The sequence below is a fragment of the Sturnus vulgaris genome, chromosome 19 (genome assembly GCF_052056855.1).
Source record: "Sturnus vulgaris isolate bStuVul1 chromosome 19, bStuVul1.hap1, whole genome shotgun sequence".
Lineage (NCBI taxonomy): Eukaryota > Metazoa > Chordata > Aves > Passeriformes > Sturnidae > Sturnus > Sturnus vulgaris.
Genome location: NC_142261.1, coordinates 13,542,411 through 13,557,983, shown reverse-complemented (window position 1 = coordinate 13,557,983; position 15,573 = coordinate 13,542,411). Strand labels below are relative to the sequence as shown.

General features: G+C 53.9%; 1 protein-coding gene across 3 annotated transcripts; it reads right to left on the bottom strand.

The window, feature by feature from the left end:
• Positions 1–6,554: 6,554 nt before the first annotated feature.
• On the bottom strand, positions 6,555–15,553 carry SLC7A4 (solute carrier family 7 member 4). Of its 3 annotated transcripts, none has more exons than XM_088175861.1 (5): positions 15,247–15,553; positions 10,254–11,303; positions 9,462–10,138; positions 8,566–8,674; positions 6,555–8,056 (listed from the first exon to the last, which is right to left on the bottom strand). In XM_088175861.1, the coding sequence occupies exons 1-5, from the start codon at positions 15,410–15,412 to the stop codon at positions 7,863–7,865; spliced, it is 2,196 nt and encodes a 731-aa protein (XP_088031987.1). In that variant the 5' UTR covers positions 15,413–15,553; the 3' UTR covers positions 6,555–7,862. The 3 variants fall into 3 exon arrangements, with proteins under 3 accessions (XP_088031987.1, XP_088031988.1, XP_088031989.1); XM_088175862.1 differs by lacking the exon at positions 15,247–15,553 and adding an exon at positions 14,086–14,202; XM_088175863.1 differs by lacking the exon at positions 15,247–15,553 and adding an exon at positions 12,431–12,473.
• Between the last annotated feature and the right edge of the window lie 20 nt (positions 15,554–15,573).

Below are 15,573 nucleotides of genomic sequence, written 5' to 3'. Positions count from 1 at the left end.
TCTCATTGGTCTCAGCCTTCTTACTGCTCTTTTCTTTTGGCTCCTGACTTTAAGCAGCTGTTATTTAATTGCACCTCCCTGCATTCACAGCACTTCTGTGATGCCACCCAGTTACTGCTCCCTGGACTGTACTCGTGTCACCAGGCTCACTTGTGCTGGGCTCAAGCCCCTGTCCTTTGCTCTTTCTTGTGATATTGTCACTTATCCCTAACTTTTCAACTTTTAGGTTCCTTTTTGCACCTTTGGGCACAGGCTTCACCTTCTCTATCTAGAGCTATCCTTGGGCATCCCCAGCCGTGCGTATCTCTAGGACGAAGATTCACAGATCTCCCTACTCCTGGCCTTGCCCGGCAGCTGCTCTCCAAATCTTTCTGCTTCCAGCACTGCTTTGATGGGTACATACTCAGAAAGGAGTGTGATTTTTTAATCTGTCATGCCACATCCCATGCTGTGTGCCAGATCCATGTTCTCCCCCTGTGGTGTTTTCCATGCAAAATTCAACATCCACTCCATCCACTGCTTTACAGTCCTCAGTCCTCACACAATTCACCTGCTATAGCCTCCTCCCTCATGTCTTCAGTGGGCTTCTTTGGCTCACAGGAGAGAAAATATCCTTAATCCTCACCACTTCTGGCCACCAGGAACAGCCCAGCCATCCACCTCATTCACTCAAAGTTCTGTGCTGCTTTTTTTCCTTGTGTTTACCTTTAAAGGCTGCAGTGGCTGCTTGTCACCACCCCTGTCCTCCTCACCTCCTGTTCCTTTTACAGTCCAACAGTTTTCCCCAGCTGTCTCGTCTTCAGGTATGGACAAGATTTCCTTTTCATTTGTCCTGGTTGACACCCTCATTTTTTTCCTGCCCCATTGGAAACTCACGGAACACTTCATGAGCAAACCTATTCTGATTTCCAGCGGCCCTGGGAGGGGCTCCAGGAGGCTGTGGAAGCTCCCTGGCTGCTCGGTTTCAGCTTTCAGGCTCCACCAGTGGGAGAACAAGCAGGGCAGTCACAGCTGCACTGAGAGCTCCAACCCCTGGCTTTGTCATGGTGATTGGATTTTCAGTCCCTCTTTGCTGTCTTGGCAACCTGAGGTCAAAGAACATAGATACTTCACTGTCTGGCAGCGTCTGCTTTTGGCTTGTGGTAAATGAGGTAGTAAAAGATGTAGTTTTAATCATCTAGAGGTAATATAGACAGTTGCAGAGAAGTACATGAACTAACCCAAGATTCCTTTCAACTCTTAAACTGTTTGGTTTCACATATTTTTTCTTAGGGGAGATTTTTGGAATGGCTATAGCAGTAAACATTGGATTAAACTTAGAATTAGCTGGAACCATTTCCATAGCCAAGGGCAGCTGCCTCGGCCAAAGGCTTCGAGCAGGGAATTGTTTTCACTCCTGTTCTTAAACTGTGAGAGCTCACATGAAGCTGATGTGCTGTTGGCCTTGTGCCTGTCCAAGAGTCATCTGTGACCTGGGATCACACAGACCTTGGAATTAAGAGAGAAAAATCATCCAGTATCTATGGACATATCACATATGTTTTCATTTCTCTGTTTCTAATTTTCCCCTTTTTAGAGTCAAAATTACTATAATGAATGTTTTCAATGATTTTATTTCTCATTGATAAATCAATAGATATTGTTTTCTAGTCTATATATTCTTTTTATGCTACAAAAATTTTACTCACCAAAATAAAAACCAGTTCTTCCAGCCTCTGAGGCTGAAAGGGACCACATGTTGGTGGTTAGTGGCAAGTTGGCAGTGCTGGGTTAATGGTCTTAGAGGTTTGTTCCAACTTAAATGATTCTGTGATTCTATAAAGCTTATCTTCTTTATTTGAAAATAATTCTATGATTTACCTAGTGAGGTCTGTCCTATAAATGTGCAAATCATGTTATAGTTATATGTCTAATAAATCAAGCCCGTGCTTTGGTCTCAGGACTGTCTGTCCAAACCATGTTTGCATGTTGTAAATATGGGCTGCAGTCTTTAAATTTGGGCTGTCTCTAAAAAAACCAGACCAGACACCCCCTCAGTCTCCAGATGAAAACTTTGTGTATTGAACACAGAAGCTTTAGGGGGCTTGGTTTAAATCAGTGTAAGTACTTATATTTTAAAACATTTTTTTACCGTTTATTTGCTCTCTTTGCCCCTAGCACTTCCTATGTTCTCCAAAGAAGAGATGCAAACTTAAATCCTATGAAAAAATACACTCTAAGCCTGTCCTTATTCACCAGTTGGTAAAGATCCACTTGCCCATGTTTTGAAACACATGGATGTTTGTCACTGGAGTCAGAGCTGTGTGGTTTTAGGCTCAATAAACCTATCAACAAACCATTTGGGAACCTAAACACACCAGGTGAGCCAGCACTGTTATACTGGGCAACGTCACTGGGATAGGGACCTTGAGCATCCCATTGTCCTGTGGGTTTGACGAGGTGGCTGAGGGACACAGAGCATAAGCCTGCCCTGTGCCCAGGTGGGACTTGCCTTCCTGGAGGGCTGTCAGGAGAAGAGGGAGCAGACAGCTGGAGCTGGCCTGGAGGTTTGTGTGGGAAGTTGGAGGGATTTGTTGTGCTTTGGCATCTGCTGCCAAAGGCTGTGAGGAATTAACATGTAAGGAGTTACTCTGAGAACTATAGTTCTGTTATACTGAAATACCAGTTATTCCCAATTTACCTGCTTATCTCCCCAGCTGGAATCACTGTTCCTCTTTCCTCAAACTCAGTTGTGTTGTCTCTATGTTGGAAACCAATCTTGGAATAACTCACCAGAAGACTTGCTGAATCCCTGTTCACAATGGTTCTAGTACTGAGCCTTTTTTGTGTGTGTCCAAGTGTCAATTCCATATTGTTCCTTTTTGTTTTCTTTGCAAAAGTGCCAGATGGCAGTTGGATGCTTCATGGAAGGTGTTACAGCACATCAGCACTGCTGCCTCTTTTCAGGTCCTGTCCTAGTTAGAGCACAAAGGTTACACAAATCCACATTGATTACCACTAATTGTATTTCTCCGGAATTCTTGAGTAGCTCTCACTTTGCTCAGTGGCCTTTTGAAGCCTCGCCTGTCCTTGTCCCCTGTCACCTTTTGGAAGGTTCTGCCAGCTTGTTTTGCTGCAGCGCTCTGGGACTGCTCCAGCTGCCTGTTTCTGGAAAATGAGCATTATTATTCCAGAGAAGCTCACTGCCTGATTCCATATGGAACTTCTCTTATCTGTGTGATCCCAAAGTTCTAGCTGTAGCAGCTACTAACTTTGGAGGCAGGGCTGGGCAGTGGAGCCTCCAGCGTGGCTCCAGCTGCTCCCCCTACACAGAAAAGGGGTTTTTGTGTTTTCTAGGTATTTTTCTCAAGCATTTTCATCTCCTTTAGGATATTGAGTGTGCTACCATGCCCAGAGGTGCACTGGCTCTTGTCCCAGCAAGGACTGGAGCCCCCAGTGCTGCCCTAGAATGCTTCCAACCTAGCAAGAGAGGTATGGGATAATGAGAAATCAGCCATCCTGGCTCCAGAGGAGCCGATTGCTGCAGCCCCTACCTGCCAGCATATGACAGACGTTTCACAACCTCAGGCCAAGCTGTCATTGCCTCAGGAAGTGTTTCTGGTCTCCTGCCTAAATCTCCCTCATGGCAGTTTCAGTCCACTGGTTCATTCCATGTCTCCTGTGCATGTGGGGAAGATTTATTCTCCTTTTATGGAATCTGTAAGGTTGGAAAAAAACACTAAGATCATCGAGGCCAGTAGCCGCCGTTCTGTGTCTGTGTGGTGTGTTAGATGTGGGGAAACAGCCATTTCCTCCCTTGCACCCAAAGTAGATGCAGCGGAAACATCTGGTGTTGGAATGGAACCTCTGCCACAGGGATGGGGCCCTGCTGTTAGTGCCCTCTCTTACACAGCTTCTTGGAAAGTGCTGAGACAGGGAAGAGCTATGGCTTCAGGGACTGTTGAGATACAGTACTAACACTCCTGGAATGACCTGGGGACCTGTCTGCCTGTATGCACATAGTGCAGGGACGAAAGGACAACAAGGCCATCTTGCTTTGTGCCATCTTTTAATGCCCTGCCATTCCCCGGCTGGTGGTGGGAGCAGATACATCACTGCTGACATCCTGGAATGCTGCGTGATGCTTACCTCGTCCTTGGGCTGTCTGCAGGAGGAGGAGGGGAGCATGGCAGGATAATGAGAGGATTACTTACAGCCAACCTCCCCGAGCCCTGCAGTTCATCTATGCTGCTTTCAGAGCCGTGGCGGGGGGAGTGGGGAGGGATAATTTAGGAACATGAGGCTGGCAAGTGATTTAATTATGATGCGGAGCTGCTCTCTCCTGGGTGCAACCCACCACCTCCTTCCAGTGCGTGGGGCTCCCCTTTTCCTCCCTCCAGCATGGACAGAGCTCAGCTATGCAAGCACTGCTTATTGCAGTTATTGAACTGTGCATTGCTGCTCCCCCGTGCTTTCCCAAGCAAGAGCCCAGCAATCCCTGTGGGTTCCACAGCCCAGTGATCCCGGTAAGAGCTCCCACAGCCCAGAGATCTGCGGCTCCCACTGGTCCCATCCCCGGGACTGCACGGGCTGCAACAGCGATCCTGTGCCCTGAAGCCTCCAAAATCATCACTGGCTCAGACCTTGTGTCCATCCCTGGAGCATCCCTGAGCTGCACGTGGGGCTAAGGTCCACAGTCTCTGTTACTCACTGCCATTTAAATGGGGTAGGTGGCAGCCCCAACACTGATTTTCTTTCTAGTACAAATCTCAAATTATTCCCCTCTGGATTTGCATTTCTCCTTGTCCTACTGCACCTGCCTGATGAGAACTCTCCTCCCAGGTCACAACAAACCAGCACTGCCCGGCCAGCTACTCTACCAGTCCTCCCAGTCCAGCAGTATCACTGGAGAGGCTCAGCCAGCCCTGGCTGCTGTCCATTCGCATGATGTCTGTGGGGATTATCACCCAGGACTCACATTAATCCTCTTAGCCCAGCCCGGAGCATGTGTGCCAGAACTGTTCCTGCCCCATGGCTCATAAAGCCCTTCCCAGTTCCCAGAGCCCCAGCACTGGCCATTCCTGCACTGACCCACTTACCTCCCTGCAGCTCAGGAAGGAGATTGATTTCCTGCAACCTGATTACACCATTGCCATGGCTCCCAGAAAATAGAGGATTTTATTTATATTTTTAAGCTAATTTGGAGAAGGATACTGCTCTGGAAAACAAGTGTATGGTCAGCCACAGGGAAGCAGCAAGCGGCTGCTCCTGGAGCTCCATGAAACAGGGTTCTGGGAGTTGCACATGGGAATGGTTTCATTTTACATTTCATCTGTTTGGAATCAAGGGTATGGATGGAGCAGCTAGTGTTTTCTCTTACAATTACAGGCTGCCATCTTAAAGCCCTGCTGATGCTATTTAGTTTGGATTTTTTTTCTCTGCTATTACAGTTTACAAATTGCAGTCTACAAATTGCTGTAGAAGGGCTGTCTGGGTGCCAGTGGCTGCTGCCATCCCCTTTTTTTTCTGTGTGCATTAATGAGTAGTCAATTAAAAATCAGTTAATACATGTTCTGTGCAGAGTATATTACTGCTGTAGGATAGTATATGATATGAACTGACCAATTTTGTAATCCTGTTTAAAAAAAACCCCCGCAAGTGTGCTTGAGAGGCCCCACTGGCATCCCAGGTGCTGGAGAATTACACTCCAATCCTTTAATACCCTGCTGGCTGCATCCCCAGCACCCCCTGCTCTGTGCTTTGTGTGCCAAAGCCTAACAGGGATTTCTGTGCATTTTTAGAAATGAATGTTTTTAAATAGAGTAAATATCAATGGTTACAAGGCTCATTCAATAACTCCTTGGTCTTTTGCAGCTTAAAAGGCTGATTGAGACTCCTGCTAGGAGAGCAGAGTGATGTGACTGCCATTGACTTTCCTCTACAGAGGAACATAAAAGTCACCATCAGTCCATCCCCTCTGTGAGGACTTTCCTGCCCTTCCCCAGCCCTGCGCTGGGCTCTCTTCTCCTCCTGTGTCTCTGTGGATCTTTTTACTCACCTTTGTCTTGCTGACAATGGATTTATTACCGAGATTAAAGCTGAGTCACTAAGGAGGGTTCAGCCGGTGCCTCCCTGGGTGCCTGTTGGACACTTGCTTTTTAGTGAAGAAGGACTCTGTTATCTCAGGAAGGACATTTCCTTAGAGAACAGCAGTGTGGGGATGGGGATAATTGTGGGTTATAATTAAAGTCCCATTAACTGCACAAGTTCTCACATGATTTGGCTCATAACCTTGGGGCAGTTTTAGTGACCCTGCCCTGGTGCTGGCTCAGCACCATCCTCGCTGCTCACAGTGGGGCTCAGTCCCGTCTGGGTCAGTATCAGGGTATTTGTGTACTGTAAGGCTCAAGTCCCTCCTATCCCAGCCCTGTGGGGTCCTGGTTTCTGTGGGTCTGGCTGGAGCTTGTCCTCATGACTGGAACCCCGGTGGCAGCAGGGTGGCAGTGGGTAGCATTGACTGGGGAGCAGCTTCCCACCTTGAGTCTTGGGGACACAGAGATCACAACTAGCCAGAGCCATCTCCAAAACAGTGTTTATGAGGATGACCACATCAGCCCATTGCTCACAAGCCACGACACAGAGGTGCCAAGCAGGGCCACAGCTCCGGCGGCGGCAGCGCGGGGACGAGGCAGGACACGGAGCAGTGCTGGCAGACAGAGGGGTTCACCGGAGCCAGTGCATCCTACTGAGGGTCCCCACAGCCTCTCCAGGGCCCCCAGGGACTCATGCTTGACTGACTTCCAAAACATGCTGAAACTCTCTTCCCTTCCACGTTAGGCTGCCCATGGGCAAAACAGCCAGGGATGGCTGCAGCAGTGCTGCTGGGGACCCCCCTATTACACCCTTGCAGCTGGGTGTGAGCTGCAGAGGGTAACCCCAGAGTATGGGGATGATTGCTGGGGAGGGGGCAATACTGAAAAGCACCTGCTGAGCCTGTCCCAAAGAGCCTGGAAGAGGCATCATGGGGGGCTAAGTCTCCATGCTGGGGCAAGTGGTGCTGCTGGGGTGCAGGAGCAGTGGGGAGCCAGCTCCAGGCAGGCCAGCCCAGGGATGCCGCTGGGGACCTCCAAGGACAAGGCAATGTACCTCGGGTCCTGAGCACCCCTACCCCGCTCAGGACTGGGGCAAGAGCCTGGCAATGGCATTATCTTCCAGCAGGCATAGCCCCAGACCACCCCTCAGACAGCCAACTCCCTGGGCTGGGAAGATGCAGCTGGGCTTTTGCTGTGCCAGCCTTCACTGGCTTTCCTGGGGTGCCTGCCCAGCCACACTCTGGCCATATCCCTTCTCTATATCATGTCTCCAGCTACTCCTCAGCTCCCTCAGCCCCAGTCTTTGAGGAGAGCAGCTCTGGGGATAGGGATGGCAGGGGTGCCTGTGGGGATGGATGCATGATTGGCTCCTGCCTCCTTCCGAAGGGGACTGCAGGAGGCAAGGGGGCTGCCTGTCCTGGTCCCTGGGGAACGTCTGCATTCCCGGCTGCACGGATGTGCTGGCAGACAGGAGATGTGCTGCACAGTGCAGGATGTGCCCAGGGAGAGGTGACAAGGCCATGGCTCCTCATGAGCAGGGCAGGCACCAGGCTGCGACCCAGCTCCCGAGTGCAGGGGATGGGGAGGGAGGCAGCAGGCGCTTCCACACTCTGTCAGAAGCATGCGGGGAAGGGTGAGCATCCTCATCCTCTCCAGGTGGAGCCCCACGCCCAGAGCAGCCTCAGTGGCTCTGCTGTCAGAGGGACCAGGAGGAGGGGGATGGGTCTCCGGCCTCACTGCGGAAGGAGATTCCGATGCTCCCATCTCCAGGTGCCCCCGTTGCCAGGGGTGTCATCTCTTGCAGTCATCGGTGTCGGTGTCTGGCAGCCCGGTGGCAGGCTGGGAGCTGGGCTGGACTGCCTGCACCCTCTCCTCCAGGCTGCCACCAGGGAACACCACGTAGCGGGCGCTGACACACTGGGGCCGTGGTTCCCGCAGGTTCTCCTTGCTGTGCCAAATGCCATAGCCAAAATAGACGAGCAGGCCTGCAGCGGGGACAGGGACAGTAGGGGCTCCAGCACATCCTGGCTGCTGGCACCATCATGGCTGGCATCACAGCAGAATGTGGCACACATGTGGCCAGCCACCCGGTGGAGCAAAAAGCTAAAGCACCGTGGGGGCTTAACAGAGCTGCTTGCAGGGGGAAAAGGGTCCTGCAGCATCTTAAGAGCAAGCGGAGCACCCTCAGTCCCTGGGAAAGGGAAGGACTTCCTGAGCCCCAGGGAGCTGCCTCAGGAGCAAGGGGTGGTTCTGGCCCAGGGCTTTAAGGAGGATCTGAACTTTAACAGGAACAAGCTGTAACACTCTGGGAAACAGAGAGGCTCAGGAGATGCTGGGAGACCTCGGCTTGCATTTCCAAAGGGGAATCGGAGGCAAAAAGGGGCATGATTCGCTTTATAGACCCATAAGGCGGGGACAGGAGCTGCCAAGGCAGCTGGAGAGTGGCAAGACAAACCCTGCTCCCCCTTCCCCGAGCAGCTGTGGGAGCACTCACCTAATAGGAGCCAGATGGCGAAGCGGAGCCACGTCATGTAGCTGAGTTTCAGCATCAGGTAGATGTTGAGGATGATGCTCAGTGCGGGGGATAGGGGTACCAGGGGAATCTGCAGAAGAAAAGGAGCTGGCGGGAGTGAGACCCGCAGGACCACATTCTCCATCTTTAAAATCATAGAGACAAAAGACAGCAATGGCAAATGTGTGGGACAAAGGGACTGTCACCTTGGGAATTCTAGAAGTGGGACTTTTTTTTTTAAGGAAAAGGAACAATGGAGCCAGGAGCTGGGAGCCAGGCACAGGCATCATCATGAGGACCAAACAAGCTCCTGGCATGATCTTGAGCCACTGTGGTCCCTGCTGGAGGAGCCAGGGCAGAGGCATGGCAGGGAAGTGGTATCACCACTGGTGTTATGAAGCTGCGCTGACTACATCAGGGCTCAGGTGCGCTGTAAACAGGAGAGGGGAAGCACAAGAGGCATAGAAGTGGTTTGGAAAAATGAGCTCCATCACATAGCTGAAGGGCAGCCAAAGTAAGAAGCTGAGGCAGGAGAGGAGCAGAGGAATTGTGGTGATGCAGAGAAGGGAGCCCAAGGTGGACATGAGCAATCCCCGGGTCCCATAGGATGGGGAAACATCCCATGGGATGGACACAGAACTGCTGAGGATGTCCGTTCCTGGGGACCAGCAGTCATACAGAGTAACAGCAGAGGCACCAACACTCCTCACACCCAGTGTCCACAAACACCTTCTTCCGCCTCCCCTCCCTCCTCTTCCTCCAGCAGTTGTGGCACTTTCAACAAAGGGCTGTGTCTGGAAGCCCTGCGGGACCATGACAGCTGCTCCCACCTCCCCTCCCCCCTGCAAAGGGATTCCCTGCCTGGACCCTGGGCATACCTGGAAGGTCTGGGTGCTGTGCTGCTGCTCGTGTGCCCAGATGAGGAGGAGGCTGAGCAGGAAGCCCAGACTGAAGAGGACCAGCAGCAAGGAGTAGCTCCAGGTGGGCAGGTGGAGGTGGGTGTTGCCAAACACTAAGATGGAGCAGAGGCAGATGGCAGACACCATCAGGGTCACCACGGCCACCGTGACCACCTCACCTGGGTAGAAGTCGCTGAGGAACTCCAGGTAGGGCTCAAATGCTGCCTTCAGCTGCCCTGGCTCCCGCTGCTCTTTGCTCTTGTCCCCGTCCACCAGCTGCAGCTTGTCAGAGAAGGACTCGTACTCCTTCAGCTCACCCCCGGATGGGCCTTCACGGGGCTCTGGGTTGGGCCGGCTGCTGGGCACTGGTGCAGGGACATCCCCTTTCTGCTGCTGGAAGCGCAGGACAATGATGCTGGCGGCCACGAAGGTGTAGGCCAGCAGTGTGCCGATGGACAGGAACTGCACCAGGGCCTCTAGGTCAAAGACTAGGGCCAGCAGGGCCATAAGCAGCCCGAAGACCACGATGCCGACGACGGGCACCTGTGTGCGGGGGTGGACTCTGGAGAAGATCTGAAAGAAGAGCCCATCCTCGGCCATGGCATAGACGATGCGTGGCAGGGAGAAGAGATTGCTCAACAGAACTGTGTTCATTGCTGAAGGACAGGTAGAAGAAGGAAGACTATCAGACCCAAACCCACACTAGGGATTGTTCCCAGCCACCAAGGCAGGGAGGGTGGGCAGTTCCCTCCCACCGCTGCCTGTACTCACCACAGATGGAGCCAGCAGCCACCAGAAACCCTGCCCAGGCGTAGCCCCTCCTGTAGAACGCATCAGCCAGGGCAGAGTCAGGGTCCAGTGTGTGCCAGGGCACCATCAGCGTCAGCACAACTGACACCAGGATGTAGGCGCCGGTGGCCAGCCCCAAGGAGAAAGCGATGGCCCTGGGGACAGCCCTCTGTGGGTTCCTGGCCTCTTCGCTGGAGGCTGCAATGACATCAAAGCCCACAAAGGCGTAAAAGCAGGTAGCTGTGCCAGCCATGATGCCCGACAGCCCATATGGGGCAAAGCCACCCTCCTGGGTGCTCCAGTTCTTGGGTTGTGCGAGGACAAAGCCCATAATGAGGATGAAGAGGATGACGCCCATGCTGATGGCTGAGAAGACGTGGTTGAGCCAGGAGGACACTTTGGCCCCAAAGGAGATGAAGGCAGTGGCTACCAGCAGGATGGCAGCTGCCAGGAAGTCTGGATAGTGGGCCAGGAACGGCACCTGCCAGGCACCCACATGGGTCTCGGTGAAGTTCTTGATCTTGTGGTTAAAGATGGAGTCCAGATAGCCACTCCAGGCCCTGGCTACCGCAGCGCCCCCGATCATGTACTCCAGCAACACATTCCAGCCAATGAGGAAAGCCCAGATTTCACCCACGGACACATAGGTGAACATGTAGGCAGAGCCTGTCTTGGGCACGCGGGCTCCAAACTCAGCATAGCAGAGAGCAGCCAGGAGTGAGGCAAAGCCAGCGATGATGAAGGAGATGATGACGGCGGGGCCAGCGATCTCCTTGGCCACTGTGCCTGTGAGGACATACAGCCCGGAGCCCACCATGCCCCCAATGCCTAGTAGCGTCAAGTCGATGGTGGAAAGGCATCTGTTAAAGGATGTCTCCATCATGTCATCCTCCAGAGTCTTCACCCGGTTGAGCTTCTGGCAGAAGCGGGTCAGGTCAGTGGAGCGGGGCAGCCATCTCGCCATCCTGGAGGCAGTGGGCCCTGCCCTCAGCAGAGTGAGGGGTCTTCGGCCGTGAGACCCTGCCTGGAGACCTGGTAGAGGGGCAGGGAAGGGTGAATATTCCTCTGGCACTGAGGTATCAGGGGGACAGGGTGGAAAAGCCACTAGGGCACATTCCAGGTGTCTCTGGCTCCTCAACCAGCATAGAGCTCAGCACAGAGTGTGTCCTCCTCCAGGGGTGGCAAAGGACAGGGACATGTGCCAGTGTGCCAGGCAAACCACAGCACTCCCAGGGCAGCATCTCCCCGTTAAAGCCCAAACTAGTCTGCTCTGGCCCTGATGAAGGTTTCCTTGCTGCTTCCTCTCCACCTTATCCAACACCTACCTGAACTTCACCCTGCTGTGCCAGGACCCCACCACAGGGGCATGTGGTATCTGCCAGCTCCAGGATCCTTCTGCTTCCCCAGGGAAAGCTCAGACATCATGCAGAGGCTGCAGCAGAACTCCAGAGCAGCTCCCATGAGAGTCCCCAGCCCGACCAAGAAACAGCCAGCACCAGGGACCAGCCATGCTGGCAGCTGCCACCATGACAGGGGAAGGACACAGCTCTAGGGACCTTCAAGTGCTGCTTCCCAGCTGCTCCATGGGGTGATTGGTGACTCTGGGGACACTCTCCCCTCCCAGTTGCCCTCCTTCCTGTGCCAGAAGCCCTACACCTACATGAACAACACGTTCTGCTCGGAGGGCTGGTACAGCCCTGTTCCAGGGTCCACCTCTCAGAGGCCAAAAGGTCCTGGAAAGCCCACGGGGAGATGACGGAATGACAGGGCCGATGACGGCCCATAAGGACAACGTGCACAATCCGTGCTGGCTGAGACTCGCATCCCTGCACATCCAAGTCCCCGCGTTTGGAGGCGTTGGCAGTACCGGGGTCCTCAATCCCAACAAACGCAACAGGCGCAGCTGGGAGGACGCGGAGCATCCCTAGAGTTCGGAGGGTGGCTGAGGGTGGGGACCCCCGGGCCGACGAGGGGGTGTGTGGGGATTCCGGATTCATCCTGGGCGGGGAGAGGCGATGGTTTCGCCCCTGCTCAGCCCCGCCACGATGCCGGTTCCGGGCGGCGCCGAGCCCCGGCCCCAATCCCGGCCGCGCTCCCCCGGGACGCTCCCAACAGCGCCGGTCCCAGCCCGGCTCCCGGCCCCAGGGGTTGTCGCTCACCTGCGAGGGTGGCAAGGGGGCCCCGCACCGGCCCCGGCCTCACCTGCTCCGCGGCGCCGCCGCCGCCCGGCTCCGCCTCCCGGGCTCGGCGGAAGGGCGGGGGCCGGGCGGAGGCGGGCGAGCCCCCGGGCCCCAGCTCTAGGGCTGTCTCCTGGGAGCGGGGAGCAGAGGTTGGGGCGTTCCGGGGCTGCACGTGCAGCCCCTGGGAGGGGCAGACGGGGGGGTCCCCACGACCCCGGGGTCAGCATCCCCCCGGGAGTGTGCGCGCATGGAAACGGGATACAGGGTGATCATGGAGATACTCAAAAGCTGGAGCCCTGGGCTGGTCTGGAGACAGGCTGGGAGAGCTGAGGGTGTTCAGCCTGGAGAACAGAAGGCTCCAGGAAGACCTTAGAGCCCCTTCCAGGGTCTAAAAGGGTACCAAGAGAGCTGGAGAGGGACTTGGGACAAGGACCTGGAATGACAAGGGACAATGGCTTCCCACTAACACAAAGCAATCTTAAGTGGGATATTGGGAAGGAATTCTCGGCTATGAGGGTGGTGAGGCTGTGGCTACCCCTGGATCCCTGGAAGTGTTCAAGGCCAGGTTAGACGGGGCTTGGAGCAACCTGGGATGAGTGTTCCTGCTCATGAGCTTCTAATCCAAGGTCTCATCTAACTCAAACTAATCTGTGATTCTGTGATGGAGCAGTTATCCCAAATCCCATCCACTGGATGCAGTTCTGAATGGAGCAAAGGGCTGAGACCCTGCTCCTTTTCCTCTACTCACTCTTTTCTTGAGCCTGAAGGGCAGGCACATCCTCTGTGCTCAGGTGTTTGTCATGGAGAAACTGAGGTGTGGGGAAAGCTGCAGGAAGGGGAGCTCCTGAGCAGGCCCCTCCAGCTCACAGTCCTCCTGCCTTGCCAGGAGCACAAAACCTGAGCAAACGCCTGTGGTGCTTCCACCTAGCTCTGCAGGGCAGTGAAGGGGAATCACCTCTATCCATCTCTAAGTTAAAAAGTTTGTTTTCCAGAAGTGCTTCACCTCCTCTTGAACCACCACAAACCTTCCGCCTCTCTCGCCCCCTGGGGCAGGAGTTTCCCAAGCAGTCACCCGTCCTACCCAAACCTGCCTGTTACACATGCCCTGCAATGCTCCTGTATTTCTACATGAAGTCCCTCACATGTCAGTCAGTTTTATCTCCACCCTGCCCCTTCTTGTGCCCTTTGTCAAAGATAAAGGACTCCAGCTCAGCTGGAAGGTCTTCCAGATCCCTGGTGTCCCCAAGGCCTTTGCACAGCTTGTTCCTTCCTTACCATGCCTTTGTCAGGGTGAAGGGATTTGCGTTTAGGTAGCTCACAGCAGCAACATGTTTCTCATTTTCTTCTCTGATCCCCTTCTCATGTCTCATCTAATTTTTTGATGACTCCTGGGCACTTAAGCTGACATTTTCATGGACCCATCAGTCATCACCCCAACTGTCACCCTCAAGTTGCACCCACAACTCAGAGCCCACAGTGCAACACTTGAGGGGTCCCACCTGAACACATTCACCTTTATCCACACTGGATCGACCTCCTTATGTGGAGGGGACCTTGCTCTTCTTCAACAGCCCAAACTATAGGAAAAGGAAGGAATAAACAGAACTTGTCCCTTCCTGCCACCCATCACTCACCTTCAACCAGCTCCTGGGTGAATTTGGGACTGGCATGGAGCCACAGCTTTCATGTTAGTCACCTTGCACCTGAACAGGGAACTTGATCCTCAGGTTGTATCCCCTCTCCACGTCACTTCTGCACACATGGAGCTCTGGGCAGGCACTTTCAGTCCAGGTCTGTGGATGGCTGAAGCCAAACACATGTTCCTGGGACACCAGTTGAGAGTTCAGGAGCTGCACAGGTCACTGAACCAAGGAGCTGAGACAGCTAAAGCCCAGCAGAACTTCCAGTCCCCTTGGGTCACTTTCACCAGGTCTGCCCTGTGTTACCAGCACTACCACAGCTGCAGTGGCTGGGGCACTGCACAGCAATGCTGTGAGATGGTGTCACCCTCTGGTGACACAATGACGCTTGGAAAAATACCAGTATCCTCCACGCTGTATGGTCCAGCTTCAGGGGCTGAGCAAGTGTTCCTCTGCTGAAATCCTGCTGATCTGATCACAAGCCATCCAAGGGCCTTTGCTCCCTTAGGATAACCTTTCCCATCAGTTACTCACATCTAACCCCCTGCAGCTCTCCACCTTGACCTTTCTGAAACCCAGCCTGATCACAGGCATGGAAAATTTCAGCTTGGATCAGATCAGCTGCCTGGCAGAGCCATCTGCAAACAGATGGCAGAAGCAGGAAGCATGAGAGCTGCTGTTGTCATGGCAGTGCCCGAACAGCCCCTGTGATCCCTGGCACAGCTCTGGAGACAGCAATCCTGGATCACAGGGGCTCTGGACCAAGGTGGACTCCATTCCTCACCTCACAGGGCAGCAGGGTGGAGCTGAAGCCACAGGCAGTAACCTCGATCCCAGCTCCTCCAGCCACACCCCCATCTGCTGCTGCTCCAGCCATTCCAGAGCTTGTGCAGAAAGGGAAGCTTCTGGGAGGCAGTGTGACCCCCAGGACTTGGGCATCCTTTCCTGCCATGGAACCCATTGTTCACCCCCGCCTTTCCTATCCTTACCTTAGGAAACAATTTCCTTGCCAAACCTGAGCACAGATGCTGACTTCACCCAGTCTGCACCAGTGGCTACACTGCATCCTCCCAGGAGGATGAAGGCATCTCCAGAGGGGAATGTTGCCCACCTTGCCCCTCACCATTTCTCAGCAGTGTAGCACAGAGCTCCCACCTGAGGGTCCAGTGGCAACAACAGTTCCAGGAGCTCTTGTGGGGACCCTGTAGTGGTGCAGATCCCATACCAGCCTGCTTTCCAGATGGGGACTTTCATCCAGGAAGTGAAGACTCCACACAAGCAGTAGGTCTTGTCTCCAGCTGCTGAGCCACAACAGCATCATCCCTGTGGGGAAGGAACCCACACATTATGGAAGTGGGACGGGGCCTCAGCCCTGAATTTCCAAAAGCCTCCTTGGTCCTTGTAGCTCTGATCTTGTGTTTGTCTCCTGCAGCACTAGCTCTCCCCACCATAAGGCCACCCACAAGTTCTTCCAACGCCCTG